Consider the following 27,392-nt stretch of genomic DNA (forward strand, 5'->3'; position numbering starts at 1 on the left):
TTAGAGGTGCAAGATTGGATCAAAAACATCTTTCCCCCAGCAGTGTTAAAACAATGGTTTAAATAAACTATTAATAAAGTGCAACATATCATACAAATGCCTCCAAAGAGCTGTAGTAAGATGGGACAAACTGAAAGGTAGAAGATGCTACAGCAAAATGCTGTTGCATCAAAATAAGCAATATTTCTGGGATTATTTTGGGGGACCAGTTTCTGCAAATGACAGAATGTTATGCCTCATCACCTATGTCTGAAGTATAAATGCAAAAGCAAAACATGTTAAAAATAAAACTGAAGGGACTAACGTTAGGAGAACCACTTGGCAAAAAAAAAAAAGGGGGAAAATAACCGAACATTTAAACCTGGACCCTTTAAAACAGATTTACAAACCCAGCACAGTGTTGAAGGAGCAAGGGCGGGGGAGGAGTAACTTGGAGCAAAAATGTTTGAAGATAAAATGTGCACAAATAACCTACATGGTTTGTGTCACAAAAAGCAAATACAAACTCTCAGCTGATAGATGGCATGTTTGAATGGTAACAGGTCCAGTGTTCAGAGGGAGCATTCGAAAGTTTCCCACCGATCTGAATCCTTAGGTCATTTTCTCTTTTTAGAAAATATATACATGTCCATGGTTCAGACCAAAGAACTCAAGACTTATTCTTGTATGTAGGGTTTTGTTGGTTTTTTTGTGGGGGGAGGAGGGGATGCACATAATTCCTTTACTTTGCTATTCAGAACTGCCTGGGGTTTCTTTTACAGGCTACTGTATATACAGTACACAAAGCAATAATTCCTTTTTGATGTTATTTCAGATACATGTTACGTGCTATCATTTGCAATCATTATGTTAAATACTAGTCTACACAACCATAATGTAAGAGATAAACCAACAGTGGAGCGGTTTATATCTATGAATCGTGGCATTAATGAAGGTGGGGACCTTCCAGAAGAACTGCTACGGGTAAGTCGCATTAAGATGACCAAGTGGAACCTCGTGGTTTTTGAACTGGGGCTTAGAAGCAAGTGCAGTGATTCTCAGACTAATCTGTCAATTAGTGTCTCAAGATCATTTTGTGTGATGCAGCTTTGACAACCAAGTACCGTGAGCTTGCAACATACCTCAGCCTCTTGAGAGGCTGAGAGGAAGAAACAGTTTGCTTCACTCAACAAGCAACCTCTTTGGCTTTTTGAGCAATGTTGATTGGATATGTTGCTACAGCCATTCTGTCTTGATTGGAATCTGCTCTATTCAACATAAGGTTGAGTGTGGGGAGAATAAAGGGCGGGGGGAATAGTAGTGATCACTGAGGCTCCAAAAACGGCCATCATGACATACTGTGGAAGAAAAGGAATGATACAAAGATGTCAAACATTTTATTGAGATTTTTCAAGTTAGTGATGTCTAATATTGTTCAAAACAAATTTTTTTTAGTGAAGCTTGTATTGAACAAAACTATTGAGAATATGAAAGCTCTGGAAAAAATGAGTGCCAAACTTCTTAAGAAAGGCTATTTCTTTACTGAGAAATACACAGGAAATCTTCAATAGGGGACACTTATTTGCAAAGAAACTATATCTGCTTTTAACTTACTTTATTTGTAGACTGTGGTGAATACTGCTTAGAGGAGGATGGTTCCAGTTTCTCTGGGAGATGTTCCTAGTTCATTTGAGTATAAGGCCTGGTCTACACTAGGCGTTTAAATCGGTTTTTAGGCTAAAACCGATTTTTTAGCAAAAAAAACACACTAGGAGGCACCTTATATCGATTTTTTAATGGCTCTTTAAACTGGAGCTGTACTCTCCCTCTCGAGAGGGAGTAACGCTATCGTATTAACATATCGGATTAGGTTAGTAGTGTGGACGGCTGATCGACGGCGGTATGGGCCTCCGGGAGCTATCCCAGTGAGACCGTGACCCGCCTGGACGCAATCTGAACGGATGCAGTGGTCAGGTAAACAGGAAAAAAACTTTTAAATTTTTTGAATTTCTCCTTTTTCCAGCGCGCCAGGCTGGAGCTGCGATGGGCATGGGCAGAAAAAAAAAAAAAAAAAGAAGCATGCATGGACCATGCGGATGATGATCGCGTAAGGAGGCAGGCAAATCCGCTCATCAGCGCTCCGTTACAGAAGATGAAATTCAGAATCCTTTTTTAGACCAGACAGACGCCATACACGGGGACTAGCAGCGACAGCGTGACAAAATGCAGTGAACAGAAAGCCAAAGAATCAAATGGACGTGGAGGACTGGAGGACTCCAGACAGTTCCATGCATTCTGCAGCCCAAAGTATTTGCTTTCTTGGCTCATTCTTGGCTGGGGTCAAAGGCAGTGCTTGGCAATCTACTCAGCCCACATAGCCCACCATCCCCACACCCACCCCCCCCACACCCCCAGAAGCGAAAGTAAAAACTGACTCTTGACTCTTTCACCCCACCATGTCTGAATGCTGCTGATAGGCGATAAGACACAGCTGCAGACTCAACGTCAACGCCCCCATGGTCCCATCCTCATCATCTGCATCTATGGATATAATCCTGATCCATCCATCCATCAAATCCATCTCAGCTGATGGCCTCAAAGAATGATCAAAAAATCCCTGCCATCAGCCTCATGGTATGGTTCTTGGATGGTGATGGATGGCCCGTAATTTTTCTGGTGGATGGATTTCTGGGTGATGGCTGGCTGGGCTCATCATATACCACACTTCATCATAGTCCATCATCCCCACCCTTCCCATCCCCCCCACAAGAAAGATTCCCAAGCTTCAGTCAGTAGCATGGATGGACTCTCTCCTACTGCTTGCTTAATGTCCTGCACCTCTCCTACACACTGCTTAATGTCCTGTCTGGACTGCCTTCCACATTTTTCTCACTAACATAATTCATTCTACTTTATTAATTCATCACACAAGGGGGAACGGAATCAACAGGAGGACACAAGTGGGGACAATGCTACGGTAGCCAAGAAGGGCTTACAGGAGCAGAGTTCAGGCAGTGAGGTTGTCTGAGCAGCACCCTGACACGGTTCTGCTGTGCTCTCTTCAGGCTCTGACACAGAGCAGCTTAGCTCTCTGGTAGATACCAGCGGTGGGGATCTAGCATTTGTTTTTTCATGGTTTTTATTTATTTACCAAAGGAGGGATTCACTGAGGATTTCATTCCCAATTTAATGGTACAAGACAGCACCAATGACAGCATGCAATGGTAGCAGGAAATGGAAGGTGCATAAGGCACAATATGGCTATCAGCCTGGGCAATGTATCTTGGGCACTGCGCCAATAAATGCAAGGGGCAGGGCAAAGAATGGGTAATGTTTCAGTTCCAATTATGCATTCATCATCTCAATTTGGCTAATGGCTTTGGATGGTGCAATATGGAGGCACAAATCGCTCTGCTGTGTCATGCTTAGTACAAGCGCTGCTGAATCGCACTGCTGCTGAATACTCATGCATGGCATCAAACTGCAAAACAAACGGAAGAAGTCTGCAAAATGCAAAACAATCTCCATGATTGGCGCGAATGTGAAGGTGCACGTTGCTTTCAAGGGCCAAAAAAAGCTTATGATTTTGCGCTTTCCACCGCTTACAGCAGAACCTGACCATCCGGGCCACTGGGATCAACCCCACGGGTTCCAGGGGGGGGGAGGCCCAAGGGAACCGGGGATAGCTAGGGAAAGAGCTACACACAGGAACTGATAAATAAAACGAATCCACGGACCATGGATGCTCACAACCACGGAGGCATTAAAACCACGGTAATGGAAACTAAGTAGTCAGAGAGAATGGAATCTCTTCGTTATCTGATGTACATGTTGCTGAATTTTTTTTGTTTTCTTCCAGAATTTGTATGAAAGTATTAAAAATGAGCCATTTAAAATTCCAGAAGATGACGGAAATGATCTAACACATACATTTTTTAATCCAGACAGAGAAGGTTGGCTACTGAAATTAGGTTAGTAGAAGAGCAATTTCTATGATACTTTTCTTTGTGTGTGAGTGATGTGTATACCACTTTCCTTGCTAACTGCTTTGTTGTAAATCTAATAGGATTAAATTAGTAATAATTCCTGCTTAAAAACATATGATATAAAAATCAATAAATCCTTTACACTGTTTTGTTTAATTGTTAATTCTGAGAAGTATACAAAGGAGACGTAATCTTGTCACTTGAATTTTGAAGTGGAGTTTGATTTCTGGTACTTGAGAACTGAAACCTCAGCAGCAGAAAGGAAGCTCCATTTACTTTTTACAATTCTCAGTGACTGAAAAATAACAAATCTATGTGAAACCATTCCAGAAAACTGTACAATCACGTCAACTCAGTTTTCTTCACAAAAAGCAATGAATTTATTTTCAAATAGTTGTTTTTGTATGTCTTCATTTTTCCATATTATTTGTGAGTTTCTGTTGGTTTGGTTTTGGCTATGATTTTTAATGAGTGGTTTAAATGTGCCTTCTTGTTTTCCTTATGGCCTATGACCTATCACCTTTCTGTTCTGTGGCTGGCTGTCTCTGCTTATTCTGCATTAGGAGGTACGTACCTGATGGCTTTCCAGCTCCCCCCGCCTTGTTCAGTTGCTCATTCTTTATTTGTTTTTCTTCTTGTTTGTTTGTTTCTTAAATCAAATTTATTGTAGCACTATACTTCTCATGTAATGTCACTAACTTTAGCCCCAGTGGGACTTTACTTGTACATAATGTATGCTTGTACATTATGGTGTTAATAATTTACTATCTCCCCCTTGAGATTCTTCTGCAAAATAAGAATATATACTTTGTAAAGCAACGCAATGATAGTTAGTGTTTCAGATTGCTTCACAGCATCCTTCAGACTCACTGAGGTATACAAATGAGAGGAGTACTTTTCACAGCAGAGAAGTGCAGTTATCTTATTCTTGTAATACACGTTATAAAATGTGTTTTGTTATTCGTATGAAAATTTTCTGTCAGAATGTTGAAAGCTTTATTTTAAACAAAATAGCCTATAGCTGAAATGTGCGTGCTAAAAAGACTAGTTATTCCATAATAACTTTCTTGTGTGGATTTTTTGTATTTAGTTTATTTTAATTAAATATAAAAACACCTCAGAGTTCAGGATTCTGAAGCCTCTGGCAGTTTGTACCATGCTGGCACTGCAGCTCTAAGCTGCTCTGATTTTTTTGCACACACTTGAAGTTGATGTGGCTTGCTTATCCATTGAGTTTAATAAGGGAGCCAGCTGCAAAGAGTAGCCATTTTCCTGATTAGAACAGACTCTAAACTTGATTCTAGTTTTTTTTAAAACGTTCTTTGTTTTGTTTTAAAAGACTGATTTAAAGACCAAAATCTACTCAATTTCAGAGCCAGCTTCTGGCTGCTCTTGTATAAGAGGAACCTTGCACCAGCTCAGAGGCAGCCAGGATCCTGAGGATCCCTGAGTGCAAGGTCAGTGGGAATTGAAGCGCAGCCAGCAGCACTAGATAGAGGGGAGGTACACTGAAGGCAGAGCACGGGCTCACCTCCATCCATGCTAGCTAGATGCTGGGGCTGAGGCTGGCACTGGCAGGAATACGAGGATTGAGACACTCCCAGCTGGTTGTAGCACCCTTGGAAAAAGATGCAACAATGATAGCTACTGCGTGTACTTCCCCAGCCTCGCTGTCCTCTGTAGGCAGAATGCCTCCAGCCACAACAGCTGGTATGGTCTCGTATCATGCTGGTTTTATAGGAACTGATGTGAAAATGGCTGTGGATTGTAGATAGATTTATTAATATTGATAGGAACTATTATGTAGTGATTCCATAGTCCATACATTCACTCAGTTATTCAACTTTTTACTTCTGCTTCTGTGCTAGTAACAACCAAGTGAACAGAAGAGTGTATGGGCACAAGTGCTTTGGCAGTATCAGTTTATTAAGAATACATTCTAATCAGGGGCGGCTCTAGGAATTTGGCCGCCCCAAGCACGGCAGCACGCTGCAGGGGGTGCGCTTGCGGTCGCCGGTCCCGTGGCTCCGGGGGACCTCTTGCAGACGTGCCTGCTGAGGGTGCGCTGGTCCCGCAGCTCCGGTGGAGCATCCGCAGGCATGCCTGCGGGAGGTCCACCCGAGCCGTGGGACCAGCGAACCTTCTGCAGTCATGCCTGCGGGAAGTCCACCGGAGCCGCGGGACCAGCGGACCCTCCGCAGTCATGCCTGCGGGAGGTCCGCTGGTCCTGCGGCTCCAGTGGACCTCCCGCAGGCATGACTGCGGAAGGTCCGCCGGAGCCGCCTGCCACCCTCCCGGCAAAATGCCGCCCCAAGCGCGCGCTTGGCGCGCTGGGGTCTGGAGCCGGCCCTGATTCTAATAAGCTCAGCAGTAGGGGCCACCTCCCAAATATTGTAGCCTTAGGGGGGAGAGCTATTGGACACATTGCTAATTAGCTACTTCAGGACCCCATAGTTTCAGGTGTTAAGCACCTTCAATTTCCATTGACATCAATGGGAGTTGGGGGTGCTTGGCACCTCTTGCAATGGGGCCCTTAGAACACAATGCCGGGAGCAAGGGCTGCAGAGGGCCATTTAAAGTGGAGACCCCCATAAATTTGCCCTCCTTGCCTGACCCATCTGTTTCGCTCTGAGGTGCCTCCCCCACCAGCAGCCCGGCCCTCCTTCCCATGAGCCCTTATACGCACTCTCTCCAATTTGAGTAAGTGGCGTTGCAAGCTGTGTGTGGGGTTACAGCACCTGTCAGGTTTGGCCTGGCCAAAAAGTGGTTGGGTCATTGCCTGTGTTCCCTTTCCCCCCCCTCCCCCCCCAGCTATGTGACCTATGGCCAGAAGGCTTGCTGTGTGGTTGTCTCCATTACTTCATCCGCAGATGTTACGAACACTGCAAAATCCTCAAATACCCTCTTTGTGTTCCTAAGTAAAAAAGCAGAGCCTCTTCCTGTTGATGTTTGAAGACATAAATGGCGTAACAGGCACAGTATTCATAGTTGAGACAATTTGAAAGATGACTTGAAGAGCTGATACATTATCCATTCAACAATATGTGGCAGTGCTCACCTCAACTGAAAGGATTTCTTAAGACAAGACTTCAGGAACGAGAAATATTTTAGCACAAAAAACATCCAGATAAGTCTGTTACCACTCAAATTATTTTCAATATTAATATTACCTAGTTTTTTAAAATCTAAAACTTTTGATGTTGTTTTTTAAATATATACAAAAATATACTTGCAAATACTACTATGCAATAACTTTACCATCACCAGTTGTGACTTTAGTTTACAGTAACTCCCTTTTTAAATTACTCCAAGGAGTAAAACTGTTATAACTGAATTGTATAATATGAAGATATTTATTTAATCAGACTCCTCTACATGAAAAAGTGCTATGAGAAATAGCTCATAATGGAAATAAATCTCTTAAAGGTGAAACATAAAGTTAAAAAAAAACGGGTGTTTTTCTTGAAATTAAAATAAAGATCTGGAATCAGCAACTATTTTGGAGCTAAATATTTTATTTATTTTACTTTAAAAAATATCACCTTGCAAGAAAAGCGATTGGATGTGAGCATGTCAATGATGCCATGAGTATTTTTTATCCACTGTCAATCAGTGGGGAAGGACAAATTGAAGGATGGGGTAAAGCATCAGCTGCAAAAGAAATAGTCAATGAAAAAAGAATGAGAGCTTTAAGAAATTAGAGAAGCAAACGAATTTAAGAAAAATACAATAAATCAATAAAATCACCATTTATTTCTGGGTGCTCTACCTGTTGCTCCAGTGACACATGAACCAAGTAAAACCAAGCTTTCATCTAGATGTGCCCACTAAACAAACAATCCTACCCATTCCCAGTGATAAGAGCATGTATTAAACTGAAAGGTGCTGCTGTTGAAATGCCCACAGCACAAGGGTTAATTGGATGGGGAGGTGAAACATGTCAGTAATTTTCCTGTGAATTAGACTGTAAATATGAAAAGCCTACTGTTCCTTGAAGGACTGAGTTTCATCAGTAGACACAGTCTGCTGCAGACAAATATTTTTGCTAAGTTAATGAGCTGTAGAACCATGAATGCAGTTACCAGAAATAAACCTGGTGATTTTTTTTCTCTTTTATCCCTTCAATTTTCTCATTGCCAGGAAGCTTGACCAGTATATTGGTATGATGTATGGGGATATTCAGACTTCCAGTGTTAAAGTAGTGTTAAGTCACATTCTCTCTTAGCACACTGTATTATTCCTAAATTAGCAAGGCTCTGCCTAAAGGATTTGAATACTCAAACATTCATTATCAAAATACTAAGGAGTCTTGATTCTTATAATGAGTAGGAAAAAATGAAGATGATCAGTTGTGCTGTTATCTGCTTTACACCTGAAGATAGAAAAAATAAGAGGTAACAGGAAGAAGCCACTGGTATATCAAGCTAGTGCTTTCTGTTTTGCCTTGTTATAGTGTCTGCTTCCTTGTTTTCTTCACTTAGAACAACTGCTCACTTCATTGCTCTCTCCAGGAGCATGAATTTTCTTATGTTAGTATTTTTTGTAAAGTTCATCTGCCCAAAAACTCCAAGGTCTCCAAAGGCCGGTCTGGCTCTGAAACCATCCTAATAACGTCATTAAAGTCCCTGAGCTGCAAAACACTGTTTTTCTGGGAGCTTGCCTGTGGAAAGCTGTTCAGAGGTGACTTTATGTAAATAAAATCCTGCCAAATCTAAAGTGCCAGAACTGGACTTCAAGAAGTAATGTTTTGATTTAGAACATTGGTGTGGATTCAACCAATGCGTTTGTATAGAAGTATTCAACTTGCTCTCTTAACTCACAAGATTGTATGCCTTCTAACGTGGTACATTGAACATTTAAGCGGCAAGTAAAGTGGCCGAAGACTGGTGAATGCTAATCAAATATGCTTTGTAACAGCTTGAGACATTAGTATTTTGGGGACTGTTCTCAAGATTTGCATAAGGATTAATTATGGGCCAAATAAAGGAATTGTTGGTGCAAGGAGAACCCCTTCCCTCTCCAATTAAGAATTTAAAGCTGGACATGAGCATTGATGGAGGGAATGCCTAGGACATAATTCTTTTGTGCCAGGATGTGTGTGCGTTTTCCAAGAACAGCTTCTGTTGGCAAATAGCTGACCTAAAATGTCTGGTACTAAAAAAAGGTACAATTAATGTGGCTTGAATCGTTTCCTTTTTCTGGTTAGAGGGAGAAAAATAGATACTTGGAAACAAATATATTATCCTGCTGACAGAAGAGGGAAATGACTTAAGCTGGCCATATGACCATGAGTGGCAGAAGAAGCTGCTCCTACACTAGGATATCAAGCAACTCACTGAGCATGTGTAGGGATTCTCAAAGGGCCCAGACTTCCTAGTCCGCTCTGTACATGGTACTTGCCCCCACCACAGCATTCTATAGAGGGTGCTACTTCTCTTCCTGGACTGGTGGCTAGGAAACTGGCTTATGGGGCTCCTTTCAGTTGAATCATTCTCTTCATAGCTGATGTGATTTTAGTCTTATGCAGTACAGTGTTACTGGACAAATTTATCTTGTGTGTGGAAAACCCATACTCATGCCATTGTGTACTCTTCCAGGCACTAAATTAGCTTCTGAACCTTTGCATTTAACTGCTCTGAAATTAATCCAAAATCATTCTTAGTCTTTTTTATGACAATTTTAGCAATTTCTAGTTCTCTAAATCGTCTTGACTGAGCTTGATGGGCTGAAATTGCTGTTTGAAAAAAAAATTTAACACCTGAAATACATAATTGTCTTATTCTGAAGCTTAGGCAATTTTAAGACCCTTTAATATTTTTAATTAACTGTGATGGGTAAATTATTATTTACTTCTCCATCTTTTTTCCCCTATCAATTTTCTTTTTGTTTTCTGGTTTCTAGTTCCCTTTTGAGATGAGAGAATTTCCTATAATCTGATTATATAGGTGAAAAGGGCTGGTCTGTTGCATTTTTTTTCTCTTCTCTACATTCACTTGGTATAGATTTTCCTGATGATTCCCTTGGATTATCCATCTACCGGATCCTGTAAGCCCTTCTGTTCTGTGCTGTTTATTATTGGTGCAGTTCCTTTCATTTTGCTTAATTAGCTTGGTCCTTGTGACGCACTTGTAGATTATATCTTGATCTGTTCTTTAAATACTTATGGTTTCATACTTTGTTTTCAGTCTCTCTTCTGACAATTTAATACCCTTTTAAATGTATCTTTTTAAACTGACAGCAGAAGTGGAATATAAAAGAAAGTTAATTCAAAGTGCTATATCGTCAGTTTGGCAGTCTAAGGCACTTGAAACCAAGGAGAAAAAGATCTGCTATGTGATAGTTACTACTACCCAATAATCTTAAATGTGACATTATGATCAATAAGTCATGTTGAGCAGCTTATTTTCTAGTCCTGTGATACTTTGGTGGGTACTCTTGACTCACCTGATAAACTGGTGGGTGCAGAATGCCTGCTGCCCTTTATCAGCTGTCAAATGGCATATAATCTGCCCCCCAAACTACTGTTACTTTAATTCTGGACACTACTAGTGTTGTTGAAGAAGTCTGCCCTGTCTGGTTTTGGAGTCTCTGTACAGGCCGCCTTATAATGTGTATGGTTTCTGATCTGCCTTGTATTCTAATCTGACCTTGTATAAGAGTTCACAATTCTCCTTTTGTTATCTTCAGGCTAAGATGTCTTTGCAAGGGTAACCAGTTTCCCTGCTTATTTGTTTTTCTGAAACTTAATATCTTCCTATCCATTTTGCTCTACCGTTTTCTGCCCCGCTGAATCTCTTCACATACTAGATCTGGGCAAGCCGTAACATTTTTGAGGGTAGTCAAACTCACACAAAGCCAAGAACGTGGCCAACCTACAAGGCAGAACATGACCTAAAATCATTGGAATTTACACCATATAATATGAAAAATACGTAATGTCACAATGACAACAAGGTAGAACTGTCCTAATAGTTATTTTAGCTGCTTCTCATTCATGGATCCAGAACAGTCAGGCTAAGGTTGATTTTGGCTTTTCCACTTCTAGCTTAAACCCTTTCAATTGACTTTGATGGAAGTTGGAACAGACCCAAGATACATTAAAACATTGTCATCAAGATGCAGAAATTAAGATCTTTCCTGTCTCTCTGATGTCCCTCACCACTTGACACCTGCTCTTCTTCCCTCATGCTTTGCGTTTGTAGCTCACTCTATCACCATTGATTCTGTCTTGGCTTCTTGCATTTGCCTGTCTCTTAGTATTTAACCACTTCCACTTTCAAGTTGTTTCCTTAAAATGGGTGTACGTGTGTGGTGGAAGTGTACAATTTGCTGGGTAAATGTGAATGTTACATAGTGTTAGCAATGGATTACTTAATGGGCGTCCTATAAGCAGCCAAAAGGAGGCTGGGTATTATTATGCATCATAATCTGCAAGACAAGAACCCAACAGGTGAATAGATAAAGTTCAAGGATATTCAGGCTATTTCTATAATTGTTCTCTACCCTCAGATGTTTTTAATCGTTTAAACAAAAATGTAACCACCTTGAGTAAGGAAGAGCTCCAGATAAAAATTATGTTTATATGCTGGATTTAGTTACATGATTGATGTTAAGATGATTAATCCTTGGTTGAGGGTGTGTTTGGTGGTGGTAGATTTTTGTGCGCAGGGTATTCAATAACAAGGTCAACTATATTGAGAGGTTGGGGTAATAAGATTAAATCACTGATGAATGGATGATGCACATGATCATCATAACTTTGAAATCATTTAACTATGCTGTAACTCAACCTGGATATTAATAACTTGCAAATGCCTGATCTGCAGTTCTTTTCTGGAAACTGATTTTAAAAAATATTGGAACTGTAAAGAATTACAGAGATGTTTACGTGCAGACTGAGCAAACATTTTTAACTGTCAGCCACAGGGCACTCAACCTGGGATCTGAAAGTCAGTCTGGGTTCTTAAATGACTTGTGCATCATCATGAGTAAAAGCTATGGCAGGTCAAATTCTGCCCTTAGTTACACCTGTGGACCCCATTGTTGCACGGGTCTAAGTGAGGGCAGAATCTGGTCCTGCTGTTGGAACCTAGTCAACAATTCAGTAGATGATCCAGCTCCCTCTCCCCAAGTGTTGTTGATGCTGTACTGCTAATGGATAAATATTATTAATAATATAATTGTCACTGTAGTAAGCCGATATGACTGAACACAGAAAGGGAGCAGATCTATTCAGTAAGTACTGTTTTCACGTGGACTTATTTAAAAATAGAATAACACTAAGTTCAGAAGCTGTTAAGGTGGCATGTTAGCATCACCATAGTTAATGTTTCTTCAGGATTTTGTCCATTAGTATTAGAAAAATATTTACAGGGATACTTAAATTCCTTTAACCTTAACTCATCTGTGTCTTATCCATTTGCAACTAAGCATTTAAGCCATATTTTAAAAACCATTAAACATTAAGTAACCACTAAATTGCTGTCTTATCCATAGCCTAGAATCTTGATGATAAAACAGTTTTAAGTTAGGGGTATCTTCTATTTATAGGGGGAAGAGTAAAAACATGGAAGCGGAGATGGTTTATTCTGACAGATAATTGCCTGTATTATTTTGAATACACAACAGTAAGTATATATTGCTGTGACCCTGTGTCTGGAATCCAAAAGTTACTCCTGGAGGAATTCTGTGCTACTGCGCATGCACATAATTAATGAGCCACGCATACTTTTAATTTTTTGCACAAAAAAAGCTTCTGTTGAAATGTTGCTGCAGTTCTTCCTTTTGTCCACCAGAGGGCCCTTTGGCAATAGACCAAAGCAGCAGCTCCTGGCCAGCAAGGGAAGAGAGAGCCTGAAGTGCCTTCTTTGCAGTGCCTGCCAGGCCAGGCAACTGGGACTATGGGGATAAAGACAGCATGGGCTGCTGGGGGGTGGTCAGACTAAGGCAGGGGATGAATAGGGGGGGAGGCACAGGGCTACAGTGGGGAGGGACGTGCAGGGCCACATGGTGATGGGGGAGGGGTGCAGAGCTACATAGGGACAGGGGAGTGTCCGGGTGGGGGCACAGAGACACATGGGAATGGGGACGGGGGACAGAGCCACATGGGGGTGCAGGAACACATGGGGATGGGCAAATGTGCCTGACTGAATGGGAGAGGCTAGGGGTCAGCAAGGGTCTACATGGGGGAAAGCTCCCTAACAATCCATCCCCACCCCCCAAATAAGCCTGTTCCATATTTTTCCCACCCATACCCAACAGCCCTTCAAGTTCCTTCCCAGCAATTTACTTCCCTCTCTCTCATTCCTCCATCACCCAACTCCCCCAAGCCTTTGCATTGCTTCTGAGGGGTGCGGGAAATAGTTTTGTATTGTAGTTTAAATGAATTATTACTCAGAGTTCTGTGTTAATATGCCTAGTAAGGAATCTATTTGTCAAAACACATTTCCTGAATCTTTTTTGTCGTCTGTATTGTTAGACATATTTGCTGATGGGTATTTTGAAACAAAGGACCAAAAATAATTGAAACTGGTGTGATTTTATTGTTGTTTTGACAAATAAAATATGCAGAATTTGAAAATACACCTCTACCCCGATATAACACTGTCCTTGGGAGCCAAAAAAATCTTACCGCGTTATAGGCAAAACTGCGTTATATCGAACTTGCTTTGATCCACCGGTGTGCACAGCCCCCCCCCCCCCCCCGAGCCCTGTTCTACCATGTTCTATCCAAATTCGTGTTATATTGAGGTAGAGGGGTATTGTGTGCAGAATTTTTTATTTTTTTGGTGCAGAATTGCCCAAGGAGTAAAAAGTACAACTGAATAGTAATGTGTACTCTTCCTGTCTTTTAGGACAAAGAACCTAGAGGAATTATTCCTTTAGAAAATCTTAGTATAAGAGAAGTTGAAGATCCTAGAAAACCAGTAAGAATTTTTTCCTTTTAATGAGCCTAGTAAATGGGTTATTTAAGTAACAGCCAGGGTACCCAGGTTTAGTGTACATGCGGATCTTTAGTTCTTCCTTGAATCAAGCTTTGGGTTATTTCTTTATCTTTAGAACTGCTTTGAGCTCTATAACCCCAGCCATAAAGGTCAAGTAATTAAAGCCTGTAAAACTGAAGCTGATGGTAGAGTGGTAGAAGGCAACCATGTTGTGTACAGGATATCTGCCCCCACCCCTGAAGAGAAGGAAGAGTGGATCAAATCTATTAAGTGAGTTCAAAGTCTTTAAATGTCTTTCAAAAGTGCTGAAGTGTAAATTGTATATAAATTCCTTTCCAAGTAAAGAATCCAGGAATGTGTGCTGTCCTAAGGAACATGCCTTAAAGAACTATTTAAGCAGTAGCCATAGGCAAGGGCCTTTCCTGAGGATTAATGACTAGCTGGAAGGGGTTGCTGGGGCAAGATGCATGAAGCCAAATGAAGCACTTTGAGACATTATTGTTCTGGCTGCTATGAACTGAAAATCAAGAAAATATGAGAAAACCTTAGTTGGCTAAAGAGAAAAGAATGTAGCAGTATGTTCCTCTGCTAACTACCTGAAAATCTTGTTGCTGATTTTTATAAGGATGTGTTTGCCTAGCAACAGATTACAGCTCTGGGTCTCTGGATATGGAAAAGTAAACAAATGTGTTTGGGGAATACGTGTTTTACAAACTAAATTGATCTCTCCTTCTCCTCCCACTAGAGCAAGTATCAGCAGGGATCCCTTTTATGATATGCTGGCAACAAGAAAGAGAAGAATTGCTAATAAAAAATAGCACCTAACATGGGCCACTTACGGACCTGCACTAGTTAATGTATAAATGGATCAAAGTCCAGTGATAAGGTAAAGTAAAAATGAAGCAAGCTGAATGAACACAGTTATTAGAAATACATACACTTTTGTACATTATATCCCTTTGTAAGATCATCCAAGAAGATTATTATTTTGCATATGATACTGGAGCAAGATTCCCAAGGGACAATTGCAAGGAATGACTGTAATGGAATTTCATTTACACTAACTGTAACCATGGAAGCCTTATATACATTTTTATTTGTTGCAATTTCACTTTTCTGGGGAGAAAATATTTCAGGATAATATATTCTCCTGCGTGTTCCTTGAGCATATTGCCCATGACAGGAGATGATGATGTAAGGACTTCGACAAACTAACACCTCACTGTAATACAGCACTCAGAACTGGTGTACAGGGCTACTCAGCACTTATTTTTCCTTATGCAAAAAAACCTTAATACTAGTTTTGAAAACATATCCTTAGCAATGCAGCAGCAATCTAACCTCACTGTATAGAAAATGAAATTCTAAAAGCTCATCACATTAGCCATTCTCCCCAAATGCTGAATAGTATTAGTTGTAAAATATACCTTTTAATATTAGACTGTTATTGATACAGTTAACTCCTTGGCCCAAGCAGTAGGATGTGCACTGAAAATATGCAGCTACAAAGGCAAGGGTTCATGGGCTGAAGTAGTAACTTTGAGGACAGAGTTTTTCTTAAGCAGGCTAAGGGCATAAGTGTTTAGCCTGCTTAAGCAGCAAAAAGGGATTTGCATTATTATTACTGAGAATCTCTGATTTTGTATGGGTAAAATGCTCCAAAATTATACTGATTTTCTTTAAAGAAGGAACAGTGTTAAGTTATCTCCTTATTTGTGAGTGTTGCCCCATGAAAATCAATAGACTTACTTGTGTGAGTAAAGAGCGTAGTACTTGGTTAACAAAAACCTGGCATAAAGCAAACAATGTCTATGTATGCTTTGTTTTTAAACAGGGCTTCTCACATTTGTGCTTCAGTGACTTAACAATTAGGGTTTTCTATTCCCTCTTCTTCCCAGTTTTATCTAAATGTTTGATCTCATGCCATCAACTCTACTAAAATACTTATCTAATATAACCATTTACTTTCAAATATCTTTGATAACTGGTTGAATGTCTTCTGTGGTATTCTATTAGATATTCCTTCATAACATCCATTTTCTAAGACACAAACTTATGGTCTAGCCTGCTTTACTGAAACATTTTCTTTTCTAAATTATACAAAAATTTTTCACTGGGGCAAAATCATTAATTTTATGATGGGGGAAAAAATTTTTTTTGACCCTACTCCTGTGTTCATGCTCTTGTAGCTTTCCTTATAGTGTTTCAACCTGAGCCATGGCCTCTGCCATTAGTACTTTAGAGCTTCCATATCCAGACAAACAAAACACAGCTGTTAACTTAAACCTACAAAAGCAACTTTGACTACAGTGTAGGGAATTATTCTACACTGGGAGAAACATGAACAAGATTGCCTATAAGTCTTTCATCTCTAACTTCAATTAAAGCGAAGGCTTCCATCTTACTAACTTGCCTTGTGCGATGTGGAACTTAAGATCAGCATATGAAGACGGGGGGGCACTGTCTGCTTTCAGATGGGCTGATAGGAAATAATGGAGTAGAAGCCCACACACTTTCCTTTTTTGATTTTTTTTTTCAGTTGTAATCTCTTTAAAAAAGAGTATTAAGATTAATGCTCAGTTATGACAGCTTTGAAACCATGTGGGAGGGGTGGCATCTCCAATCCATGGAGCCAGGACTTCAAGGCCAGTTGTGGACTCTGTGCATAATTGGAACTTTAAAAATTAGAATATTTGACTGCACAACTCTCAAATCACAACGTGTTTCTCCTCTCAGCCCCCCAACTTTAAAAAAAGTCTAACTTAAGATAGAAAAGTATTAAAGCTGTCAAGCAATTTTAAAAAATTTATCACTATTAAGCACACTGTTAAACAGTAATAGAATACCATTCATTTAAATATTTTTGGATGTTTTCTACATTTTCAAATATATTGATTTCAATTACAACACAATACAAAGAGTACAGTGCTCACTTTATATTTTGATTACAAGTATTTGCACTGTAAAAAACAAGAAATAGTATTTAATTCACCTATTACAAGTACTGTGGTGCAATCTCTTTAGCATGAAAGTTGAACTTACAAGTGTAGAATTATGTGCAGAAAATAACTGCATTCAAAAATAAACAATGTAAAACTTTAACGCCTGCAAGTCCACTCAGTCTTACTTCTTGTTCAGCCTAATACTCAGACAAACAAGTTTGTTTACAGTTACAGAAGATAATGCTGCTCACTTCTTGTTTACAATGTCACCTGAAAGCGAGAATAGGTGTTCTCATGGCACTGTTGTAGCGGCATTGCAAGATATTTACGTGCCAGATGCACTAAAGATTCAGATATCCCTTCATGCTTCAACCACCCAGGGTGACCAGACAGCAAATGTGAAAAATCAGGACGGGTAGGGGGTAAAAAGAGCCTATATGAGAAAAAGACCCCAAAATTGGGACTGTCCCTATAACATCAGGACATCTGGTCAGCCTACAACCACCATTCCAGTGGACATACGTCAATCCTGATGACAGGTTCTGATCGATAACAATCCAAAGCACTACGGACCGACGCATGTTCATTTTCATCACGAGTCAGATGCCACCAGCAGAAGGCTGACTTTGTTTTGGTGGCTCAGGTTCTGTAGTTTCCTCAGAGGAGTGTTGGTCTTTTGTAAGACATTTGAAAGCATGCTCCACACCTCATCCCTCTCAGATTTTGGAAGGCACTTTAGATTCTTAAACCTTGGGTTGAGTGCTGCAGCTATCTTTCAAAATCTCACATTGGTATCTTCTTTGCATCTTGTCAAATCTGCAGTGAAAATTGCTTAAAATGAACATGTGCTGGGTCATCATCTGAAACTGCTATAACGTGAAATATAAGGCAGAATGCAAGTAAAACAGAGCAGGGGACATAAAATTCTCCAAGGAGTTCAGTCACAAATTTAATTAACATTCTTTTAACGAGTTATCAGCATGGAAGCATCTGGAATGGTGGCCGAAGCATGAAGGGGCATATGAATGTTTAGCATATCTGGCACGTAAATACCTTGCAATGCCTGCTACAAAAGTGCCGTGCAAACACCTTTTCTTATTTTCAGGTGATATTGTAAATAGGAAGAGGTCAGCATTATCTCCTGTAAATGTGAACAAACTTGTTTGTCTTAGTGATTGGCTGAACAAAAAGTAGGATTGAGTGGATTTGTAGGCTCTGAAGTTTTAAATTGTTTTGTTTGAGAGCAGTTATGTAACAAAAAAGTCTACATTTGTAAGTTGCACTTTCACACACAGCTTGTGCTTCAGTACTTGTATGAGGTGAATTGAAAAATACCATTTCTTTTGTTTCTTTCACAGTGCAAATATTTGTAATTGAGAATACACACTTTGATTTCAATTACAACGCAGAATACTATTTTATATATATATAAAAAATGAAGAAAAATATCCACAGTATTTAGTAAATTTCAACTGGTAGTCTGTTAACTGTGTGATTAATTGCAGTTAACTCAAAAAAATTTAATTGTGTGTGTTAACTGCAATTAATTGACAGCCCTAAAAAATATGTTTTGTTAAGGACTGTGTTAAGGGGGCGGTTTAGCTGGAAACATTTGGATTTGTAATAGAAATGGTGATAAATCCAGAACTATGGTTGTATAAAGGTGTAAAATTGTAAACAAATGATTTTAATAATTGTCAGTCTAGGTTACAAACACATTGACGGGCCAATGAGCACTTTCTGTACCAGTCCTTACATCCCTGAAAAACAACCCTTTGAAAACAGTCTACTTATTGTCAAGGATATAAGTCTGTAAGCATGAAGGAAATGCCTTAAGAGACATGATATGCTGTATTTGGTTTGAAACTTTTCATACCCTGTACAATACTTGGAACGGTGTGTAACTGTGGCATGTTATAGCAGGAAATATATACTATTCCTTAGCATTTTAAAAAAAGGAGTCATTTTAAGCAGCAGTAATTTATGTCCATTTTTTATTCTGAATGAGAGATTAAATATGGTGCTCAATATAATTAATTTACCACCAAAGGTGCCAGTAGTATTCTTATGTAAGAATATTTTATTTCAAATGTTCTCTGTAGCAGTATTAGCAGGGATTAAAATTGAGCCAAAATTTCCACTGGCCTTAAGTCTAGTAAAAATTAATTTGCAAAGAAAAATGGTTTATGAAAATTTTGGCCAGATTAGGTACTGTCCGTGAGGGGATGAAAAACCCTCTCTTGAGGGTTTAAGGTTAGGATGAGCTTAAGGCAAGCCACCTATAGCACCATTGCTTTTTCTGAGGCTAGGCCAGCAAAAAAACAATCTAATTGCAGTTACTTCCCCAGTCCTGTTTGTATTGAAAAATCTCCCTATTTTCCAGTTCTTAAGAGGTTCTCATGTCATAGCAGGGTTAGGTTTTTTATACTACCCATTAAGCAACATGGGGACAGTAGGCAGAGATCCTGGCAATAGACTGCTGCTTCTGCTACTTTTCTGGCCCCAGGTCACTACTAATTTCAACTTCAGTTAGTGTTATCTAGGGAAGAAAGTGTATATAATACTTAAGATCAGCTGGACTGATTTAAAAGCTACATAACCTGACAAAAAGCTCTTTTTAGTAAGTCACGTAACCTTTTGAAGCATATGGTACAAAACTGAACCTTTTTAAACTCAGCATTTATAATGCTTCATATATAGAGCAATCCATATTTTTAAATTTTAATACATACCTATCTAGATATGCTTGCTGGAAAAGTTAGATCTCTTGTAGATGAGAAAACTACAAATTGTGGTTTACCAGTTTTTTTCTATATTTTCTTGGAAAGCATTTCTATTTACAGTTCAGTATAAAGTTAATGTAAATACTGTACAGCTATGTATTGATTTGTTATGCATTGTATACAATTTGCATGAAAATTATGTATCAAGTCAGTCTGAGGTAATATGACTTTGTAAATCCATTGCAAATATTAATAGGCTCGTTTACCAGTAAGACATGTTTCAACTGTGGTGAGATTTCATTTTGAAAAATAAAATAAAGTATGAAACTATACAGCCATCCATCTCCTTTCATTTACTAAGGATAAAAGTACAGAATAAGGGATCCAACTGCTCAAGATTTTGATACAGATTAAGATTTAGCTTACTCCAAAAGCAGTTACTATGCAAGTGACTATCAAATCCAAAACTTCCCCCTGTCTCAGCTCTGGTTACAGTGACTCTAAATTACTTAACTTCTGCTCATTCTGCCTTACAAACCAGACATTTTCTTTCTTGTTAATATCTCACCGAGGCATTATTCAGTAAACCACTTAAGCATGTAAGTGCTATCCTGAAGACACTTGCCTCATTTGGGGCTTTAAATAGGGCAAGTGCTTGCTCACTTCTCTTGATACACAGGGTGCAAAGATGAATGACCTCTCTCTTTTCCTTTAATCAGATAAGGAAAATGTAGGTGTATCCAAAGCCAGAGAATTAAAGTTTCAGCTGCTTTGAAATATCAGACATTGCAAGGCATGATATGGGATTTAGCCTCCTTGATCTTAGATGCAGCCTGAGAGATGTCAGCCCTCAACTGAAAAGGTAGAGTACATGTTAAAGATGTAATAGCCATTTCTTTTCCCTAAGTGTTTATATTAAACTCAAATTCCTGCCAAACAAACTTTAACTACTCTGAACAAAAATCACTTCCTTTATCAGGTTTCAGTTGCTTAGTGCCTGTTTAAACCTACTAATTCTCCACTCATCCAGAATCTTTCAGGAAAAACAGGTCTGTTTTCTACATGAAAAGAATAAAAGTGCTCAAACTGAGTTTTCCTTCACAAGCTACCTTTGGCAAGCTATTTTACAAAGCTGGTCAAAGGCAAATGCATAGTTTCCTATGAAACCTGATCACAAACTTACTCTGTATTTAAATTTTTTTTCTCCCAAAAATTCTTGAATGCAAAAACTTTACCCTAGGCTAGCGGTATTTAGCAGCCGCTCTAAGGACCAGTTTTAGTGATGTTGAAAGATAGAAAACAGCTAAAACCCCAAGCTTTTCTGACCAAACAAGTAACCGAATTCACAGCAAACACAGTCAGGTAAAACAGAAACTGGAGAGATGAGCAGTAGCGGTCATTCCTAATAAGGGGAGAGTCTGTACTAAGACGAAGTTCTTTACTGGAGAAGAGCGTAAGGTACAAAATATGAGGCTTGAGGAACAAAACCAAGCAGCTACAAGTTTACTTTCTCACAACTGAGCTATTACTTTTCATGTAAATACATGATTTGTTGCCACAGGGAAGGTGCGGAGAGTCAGAAGTTTATTTATGACACACACTGTCTTAAGGCCTTCCACAGGGGACAGCAGGAGCACCTTAGGCAGTCCTAACGTAGTGGCAAATAGAATGTTATTAAGAACAGGTAGAAGAATTGTCATTCCCGTCTGCTAACATGAATCAATGCAATCATTTCAAGGACAAGTTTAATTGAGCATTGACCACACCCTCTTTATCATCTGACATTAAGGCAGAGCTACAGTTAAGCTTTTCAGCCCTTCAGTGCACTGTTCTAATGGGTAGAAGTTGAATAAATAACTCAAGAAGTAAACAGTGTAAAAAGCTCTTTTGACTTTCCTGTATTTATATACTATATAAATTTTACATGCTATGTATTTACAGTGGGGCAAGTGCTTTATCTTTAAAAAAACAAAGATCAAACTTTAGACATCTCTGAACAACACAGCTTGTATAAACCAGACAGATTATACAGATGAACTGTATTTAATACAGCTTCCCCACTCCATCTCCTGATGCAGGACCAGTGAATTATAAGTATCACAGTTTGATAGCATTTCATAATAAAAATAAAATCACAGTATGAATTTGTCTGTAACTTTAAAGGGACAAAACAGACAACTGAGACCAGTAAGTCAGGACAAGTGACACTATATAAAAAAGTAACAAAAACATATGGAGGGTATACAAATAGGCTCGGAGATACATTCAGAACTGTGTATGCTGAGTGGTATGTTTCACAAAGTTCCAAACCAGAACTTTTCTGTAAGTTTTTCTTCAAAGCTTGAATACAGCTAAAGTGTGAAGTAAATTAGTTTCTAGTGTCAGATATCAGAGATTCTAGTTATCTGAAAGCTTGTGAAATTTTAAATAAGTCTTTAAATTAAATATACAGACTGTCAGTTGTGGTTTTCTAGTCGCTTGCACCAGAAGTTTAACGTGGAGTAATATTACATGAATAACACATAATCAACCTGAGTCTGTAATTAAGCAGCATTTGAGATGTTCTATTCCAGGGCATTATTTTCAGTGTGATATTTACAATGTTCAGCAGTTGTAGAAAGTTTCCATCCTTTTGGATTATGGGTAAATTTTAAAAAAAAGTCTCAAGGTAAAAACTAAAAAAAGTTCTTCCATGGTAAAATCCTGTACAGTATTCTGAAGCACCAGTTATGGATTGAAGAGTTAATTGTTCTGTTATAAATATAGTTTACACTGTAGGGATGGCTTCCATCAACACACTTTGAATCTGAAAGACAAGAGGAGGAAGTGTCATTTCCTGATATGAAATTTCAACACAATCAGATTCCAAGGCCATTTAATCTGACCTCCTATATAATACAGGCCACAGAACTACCCTGAAATAATTCCTAGAGCGTATCTCTTAGAAAAACATCCAATCTTGATTTAAAACTGCAGTGATGGAGAATCCACCATGACCCTTGGTAAACTGTTCCTGGAGTTATTCTCATGGTTAAAAATGTACACCTTATTTACAGTTGGAATTTGTCTAGTTTCAACAGACAGCTATTGGATCATGTTATGCCATCGCTGCTAGATTGAAGAGCCCATTATTAAATATGTTTCCCATGTAGATACTTAGACTGTAATCAAGTCACCCATTAACCTTCTCTTTAATCTAAGTAAATAGACTGAGAGCTCAAATCACTGGAAGGCAGGTTTCTAATCCTTTCATCATTCTCATGGCTCTTCTTTGAACCCTCTCCAATTTATCAACATTCTTCTTGAAATGTGGGCACCAGAACTGCACAGAGTATTCCAGCAGTGGTTGCACCACTGCCAGCTATACAGGTAAATACCTCTCTAATACTTCTCGAGATTCCTGTTTTGGTTTCTTAACAGTTAAGGCCTGAAGCTGCAGGTGCTCCATATCATGTGTAGCTACAGCTCTGAACTACATATCTTAAAGCAGAAGGATTTCAAAACTGAAATGCAACCAACTCTGTCCTCAACTTACAAGGTTGCTGAGTTTAATCCTAGGTAGGCAAACCTGGTTGGAATCTGGCCAGGACATTCCTAACATTAAATGCCCTGGTTTCATTAATGATCTATCTCATGGTCAAGCTGTCCCCAAAAAAATGACACCTCCAGCAACTTGCTGGGGTCCTGATTTAAGAATAACAGAGGGAAAAATGCCACTCAAAGTCAAAAGTTCTGTTTTATGCAGCACCTGGATTTTTTTAAGCCTCCAGCCCAATCACTAGCCAGCTTCAGCCATTTAGTTTATGAAATCTGACAAGTTCCCAACCCAAGATAATGGCTCCGTCAATTCCACTGTCACTCTCGTCTTGTACTCATATGTGCGTCCCATCAGCTAGTTAGCCCTATAACTTGGTTTGATTTTCATACCCTCTCCAAGCATTGTTCCATCCTTTGGAAATAACTCATCATTCAGAAACTGCTTAATGCTTTGTATTATTTCATCTTTTCTACAGTCTAAATCAGGGGTGGGCAAACTATGGCCCAGGGTCCACATCCAGCCCTTCAGATGTTTTAATCCATCCCTCAAGCTCCAGCTGGGGAGTGGGGTCTGAGGCTTGCCCTGCTCCACATGTGCCATGGCACCACATGGCTCCCGGAAGCAGAGGCATGTCGCTGCTTTGACTCCTATGCATAGGGGCAGCCAGGGGGCTCCATACCTTGCCCCAGCCCCAAGTGCCGCCCTCGCAGCTCCCATTGGCCACCCTCGCAGCTCCCATTGGCCAGGAACAGCAGCCAATGGGATCTGCAGGGACAGCGCCTGTGGACAGGGCAGCATGCAGAGCCACCTGGCCACACTTCCTTGTGGGAGCCAGAGGGGGGACGGGACATGCCACTGCTTCCGGGAGCTGCCTGAGGTAAGTGCCACCTGGAGCCTGCACCCTGACCCCCTCCTACACCCCAACCCCCAGCCCTGATCCTCCTCCCACCCTCTGAAGTCCTTGGTCCCAGCCCAGAGCACCCTCCTACACCCCCCAACCCCTCATCCTCAGCCCCAACCCAGAGCCCGCACCCCCAGCAGGAGCCCTTCCCCCCCTCCTGCACCCCAGCCCCTAATTTCATGAGCATTCATGGCCCGCCATACAATTTCCATACCCAGATGTGGCCCTCAGGCCAAAAAGTTTGCCCACCCCTGGTCTAAATGAAGCCAACTGACTTCCTTAAGTATATGAAAAGGTTAAGATTCCTCAGATTTAGGAGGTTACTCTGCCCAGCACTGTCACCACAACAGTATCATTCTGCCTGTTGTGCAGGGCAGTATTTTGAAGAGGGAATATAATTTTTGGATTTTGTTACTGTAACACATTTCTGCCCTACACCACAATAAATCACAACACACACAAAAACAACACATTTGGTGATTTATTTAACACTCACTTGCTTCCTTACCATATATTTTACTTGTCTGTACTGAACCAATTTTGCCACCTGCTGGCCAACTCTCATTCATTACAGACAAAATCCTTTAAAATCTGATTATAATTTCCCTCTGTGCTCTGCCTTCTATTTTCTTATCTAAAACAGGGCTGCACCTACACTTTTCCCATTAAAAAGTCCACATTTCTCAAACTGTGCTATTTGAAATACTTGTTAGTTCTTGAGAAGAGGAACTGATACCATTAAAATGTTACCTATCTCTGGTAGCTATCAGTGTATATATAGACATGGATTTTTCAATCAAATTAATATAAAGAGCTATATTGCGACTGCTTTGCTTCCTTGGCAGAGGGACAGAAATGGCTTGCTGGCATTTAGAGAGTAGCAATAGAAATCTGCAGTCGATCAACTTCTCACACTGAAGAAGAGGGGAAACTATGGCAACTACCTACATTTAAAGAATCTGAAGGCAGCCCCTGGATACCGAGATCTACAAATACTCACTCAAAATATTTCTAGATACTATGAACCCATTTATACCCCTTTCCATTGTTAGCAGTTTCTCCATCTCTTGTCCTGAAGGGACTTTTCAGTGCAAAACGCTACTCTTAGGCTATGTCTATACACTACAGACCTTACAGTGGCCCAGCTGCGCCCCTGTAAGGTCTCCCATGTAGCCCCTCTATGCTGGCAGGAGAGCTCTCCCACTGGCATAATTAAACCATCTCCAATGAACAGCGGTAGTTATGTCAGCAGGAGAGCATCTCCCACTAACAGAACTGTCCACACCAGTGCTTTTGTTGGTGAAATTTATGTCGGTCAGAAGTGTGGGTTTTTTTCATACCCCTGACCAACAAAAGTGCTAGTGTAGACAAAGTCTTAGTGTAATTGCAGTTTACATTAGCCATAGAAACAGCTGCTTGAAAAATGAAAAGTCATTCCAACAGGAAGACTAGCAGATCACCACAATTTAAATCAAGTTTAAAGGCATGTCTCCCTGTGTTAATAATCCAGCAGTAACACACAATGCAGCTCACAACTGTTGAGATGCTGAAGTTCACTTGTTATCTATGCTAGAATGACACTGCCAACACTCTTTGACCATTAGAGTGGGCAGTAAGATGCTGATTTTTCACCTCAAAGTTATATGCATCTTCAGGCCACAATTTGTTAGCAACAGAGCTCCCCTCACCCAATCGCCAAGGACATAAAAAAACCCGAAGATTGACAAATAGAACTTGCCTGTGGCTAGTGAGTTTTTTCTGCAAGGATTACTTTTCACTCACCTACAAGAGAGGAAAACAGGTTGGCAAGATCTCAGCTGTTATAAAACCAGTGTAATTCAGTTGCTACTTTACAGAGCACTGCTGTGCTAGTGTTGAGAAAAAAAACAAAATCCTGGGTAAGTACTACAATCAATTTGTGTATACAGTGTAGTTGTAGCTTGTTGGTTCCAGGATATTAGGGAGACAAGGTAGGTGAGGTAATATTTTATTGGATCAACTTCTGTTGATGAGAGAGACTAGCTTTCCAACCATACAGAGTCTCTTCTTCAGGTTTGGGAAAGATACTCACGACATGTCTTCACTACCAATGTTAAAGCGCTTGTTTAGTTGCGGAATAGCACTGGAAGAGAGCTCTCCCAGCGCTATAAAAAACCCACCTCCATGGGGGGGCGGGGGGGAATAGCTCCCAGCACTAGTGCACTGTCTGCACTGGCACTTTACAGTGCTGAAACTTGCAGCGCTCAGGGGGGTGTTTTTTCACACCTCTGAACAAGTAAGTTGCAGCGCTGTAAAGTGTCAGTGCAGACATGCCCCCAGTGTCACTGCTAAATGCAGGGTGGAACAGACTGTTTAGCATAAGTAGTTAGGGTTTATTCTAAGGGACCATTCAAAATAGAGGGGCCTGTTAACACCTCTGCAGTTATAGGACAAAAATAGAGTGTTAGTGGGTTACAGATTGTTGTAATAAGCCAGGGGCGGCCTGACCCTCCCAGCCACTTAAAATAATTATCCGAAGTACGAGAGCCAGGTGTGGCTGCTGCGGCTTGGGGCCTTGCACAGGGCAGAAGCCCCAAGCCTGGCCACCCTGCCGCAGGGCAGGAACCCCAAGCTCTCTCCCCCCTCCCCCCCCAGTGTGGTAGGCAGAGATGGGGGAAGTAGGGGGCTCCACAAGGCACACTAAACTGTAAAAGAGCCATATGCAGCTCAGGAGCCACAGTTAGGCCATGCCTATAATAAACCAGTGTCTCTATTCAGTCCCTGATTGGTGCTTAGTTTTTGGAAACCACTCTTAATCTATACCAATCTACAGCAATACAAGTAAAATTAAATATTAGACTTTGGAAATTAATCTGTTACTATACACATTTGGTATTTGGATATCTGGAACTATGTCTAAATTTCTCTGATCTAAAGATGGTACTAAATAGTTAATGAACATTTTCATAAGAAAAAGTTTTTAAACAAGAAAATGTTGTCAATAACTTAATTTTCAGCCACTGATAGCTGTATGGGTCAAGTCTACGGCTGATGCCGAAGGGTTAAAAAACATTAATTCAAAACTATCTGGTACATTGGTGTTACGCAAGAGCAGTAGGAGAGAGTCCATCACATATTACATTTAGAATCCAAATTAGGACTGTATTTTTGTTCTATATGGGAGATGTCAAATTGATCTCTTATGTTAATAAACATAGGGAAGAAGCCCGCAGCAGCCAATTTGTCTGTATTACTATACCCAAAATGAAATAGAATCACAGAAATTTAACATACTTTCCATCTGGTTTCATCTGTGTATGCAAAGTTGCCATCCAAAGATTTAATGACTGTGTGTCCATGGTCCTTATGACAAAGTAGGTCTATAGCTGAAATAGAAAGT

General features: G+C 40.1%; 2 protein-coding genes across 8 annotated transcripts in view; one reads left to right on the forward strand and one right to left on the reverse strand.

Annotated features, from left to right (window-relative positions):
• The window catches only part of CYTH3 (cytohesin 3), a 94,546-nt gene that overhangs the window by 62,583 nt on the left and 4,571 nt on the right, over positions 1–27,392 (forward strand). For 2 of the 5 annotated variants that reach the window (XR_005585904.1, XR_005585905.1), the window contains exons 8-14: positions 815–963; positions 3,839–3,950; positions 12,516–12,592; positions 13,820–13,891; positions 14,025–14,179; positions 14,655–14,795; positions 20,294–20,436. Coding sequence is in view for 2 of the 5 variants with exons in the window: in XM_039493467.1 (XP_039349401.1) it covers positions 815–963; positions 3,839–3,950; positions 12,516–12,592; positions 13,820–13,891; positions 14,025–14,179; positions 14,655–14,727 (638 nt within the window). In the remaining 3 variants the exon portion in view is untranslated. Of the gene's footprint in view, positions 1–814; positions 964–3,838; positions 3,951–12,515; positions 12,593–13,819; positions 13,892–14,024; positions 14,180–14,654; positions 16,811–18,552; positions 19,905–20,293; positions 20,437–27,392 lie in introns of those variants that run through there. The other 3 variants (XM_039493467.1, XM_039493468.1, XR_005585906.1) reach the window with 2 other exon arrangements.
• USP42 (ubiquitin specific peptidase 42) overlaps positions 21,445–27,392 on the reverse strand; it is a 40,082-nt gene continuing 34,134 nt past the window's right edge. For 2 of the 3 annotated variants that reach the window (XR_005585902.1, XR_005585903.1), the window contains exons 17-19: positions 27,287–27,378; positions 25,796–25,881; positions 21,445–22,380 (exon numbers count right to left, since the gene is read on the reverse strand). Coding sequence is in view for 1 of the 3 variants with exons in the window: in XM_039493454.1 (XP_039349388.1) it covers positions 25,781–25,795; positions 27,287–27,378 (107 nt within the window). In the remaining 2 variants the exon portion in view is untranslated. Of the gene's footprint in view, positions 22,381–25,751; positions 25,882–27,286; positions 27,379–27,392 lie in introns of all 3 variants that reach the window. The other variant, XM_039493454.1, reaches the window with a different exon arrangement.

Source organism: Mauremys reevesii, linkage group 10 (genome assembly GCF_016161935.1).
Source record: "Mauremys reevesii isolate NIE-2019 linkage group 10, ASM1616193v1, whole genome shotgun sequence".
Classification (NCBI taxonomy): domain Eukaryota; kingdom Metazoa; phylum Chordata; order Testudines; family Geoemydidae; genus Mauremys; species Mauremys reevesii.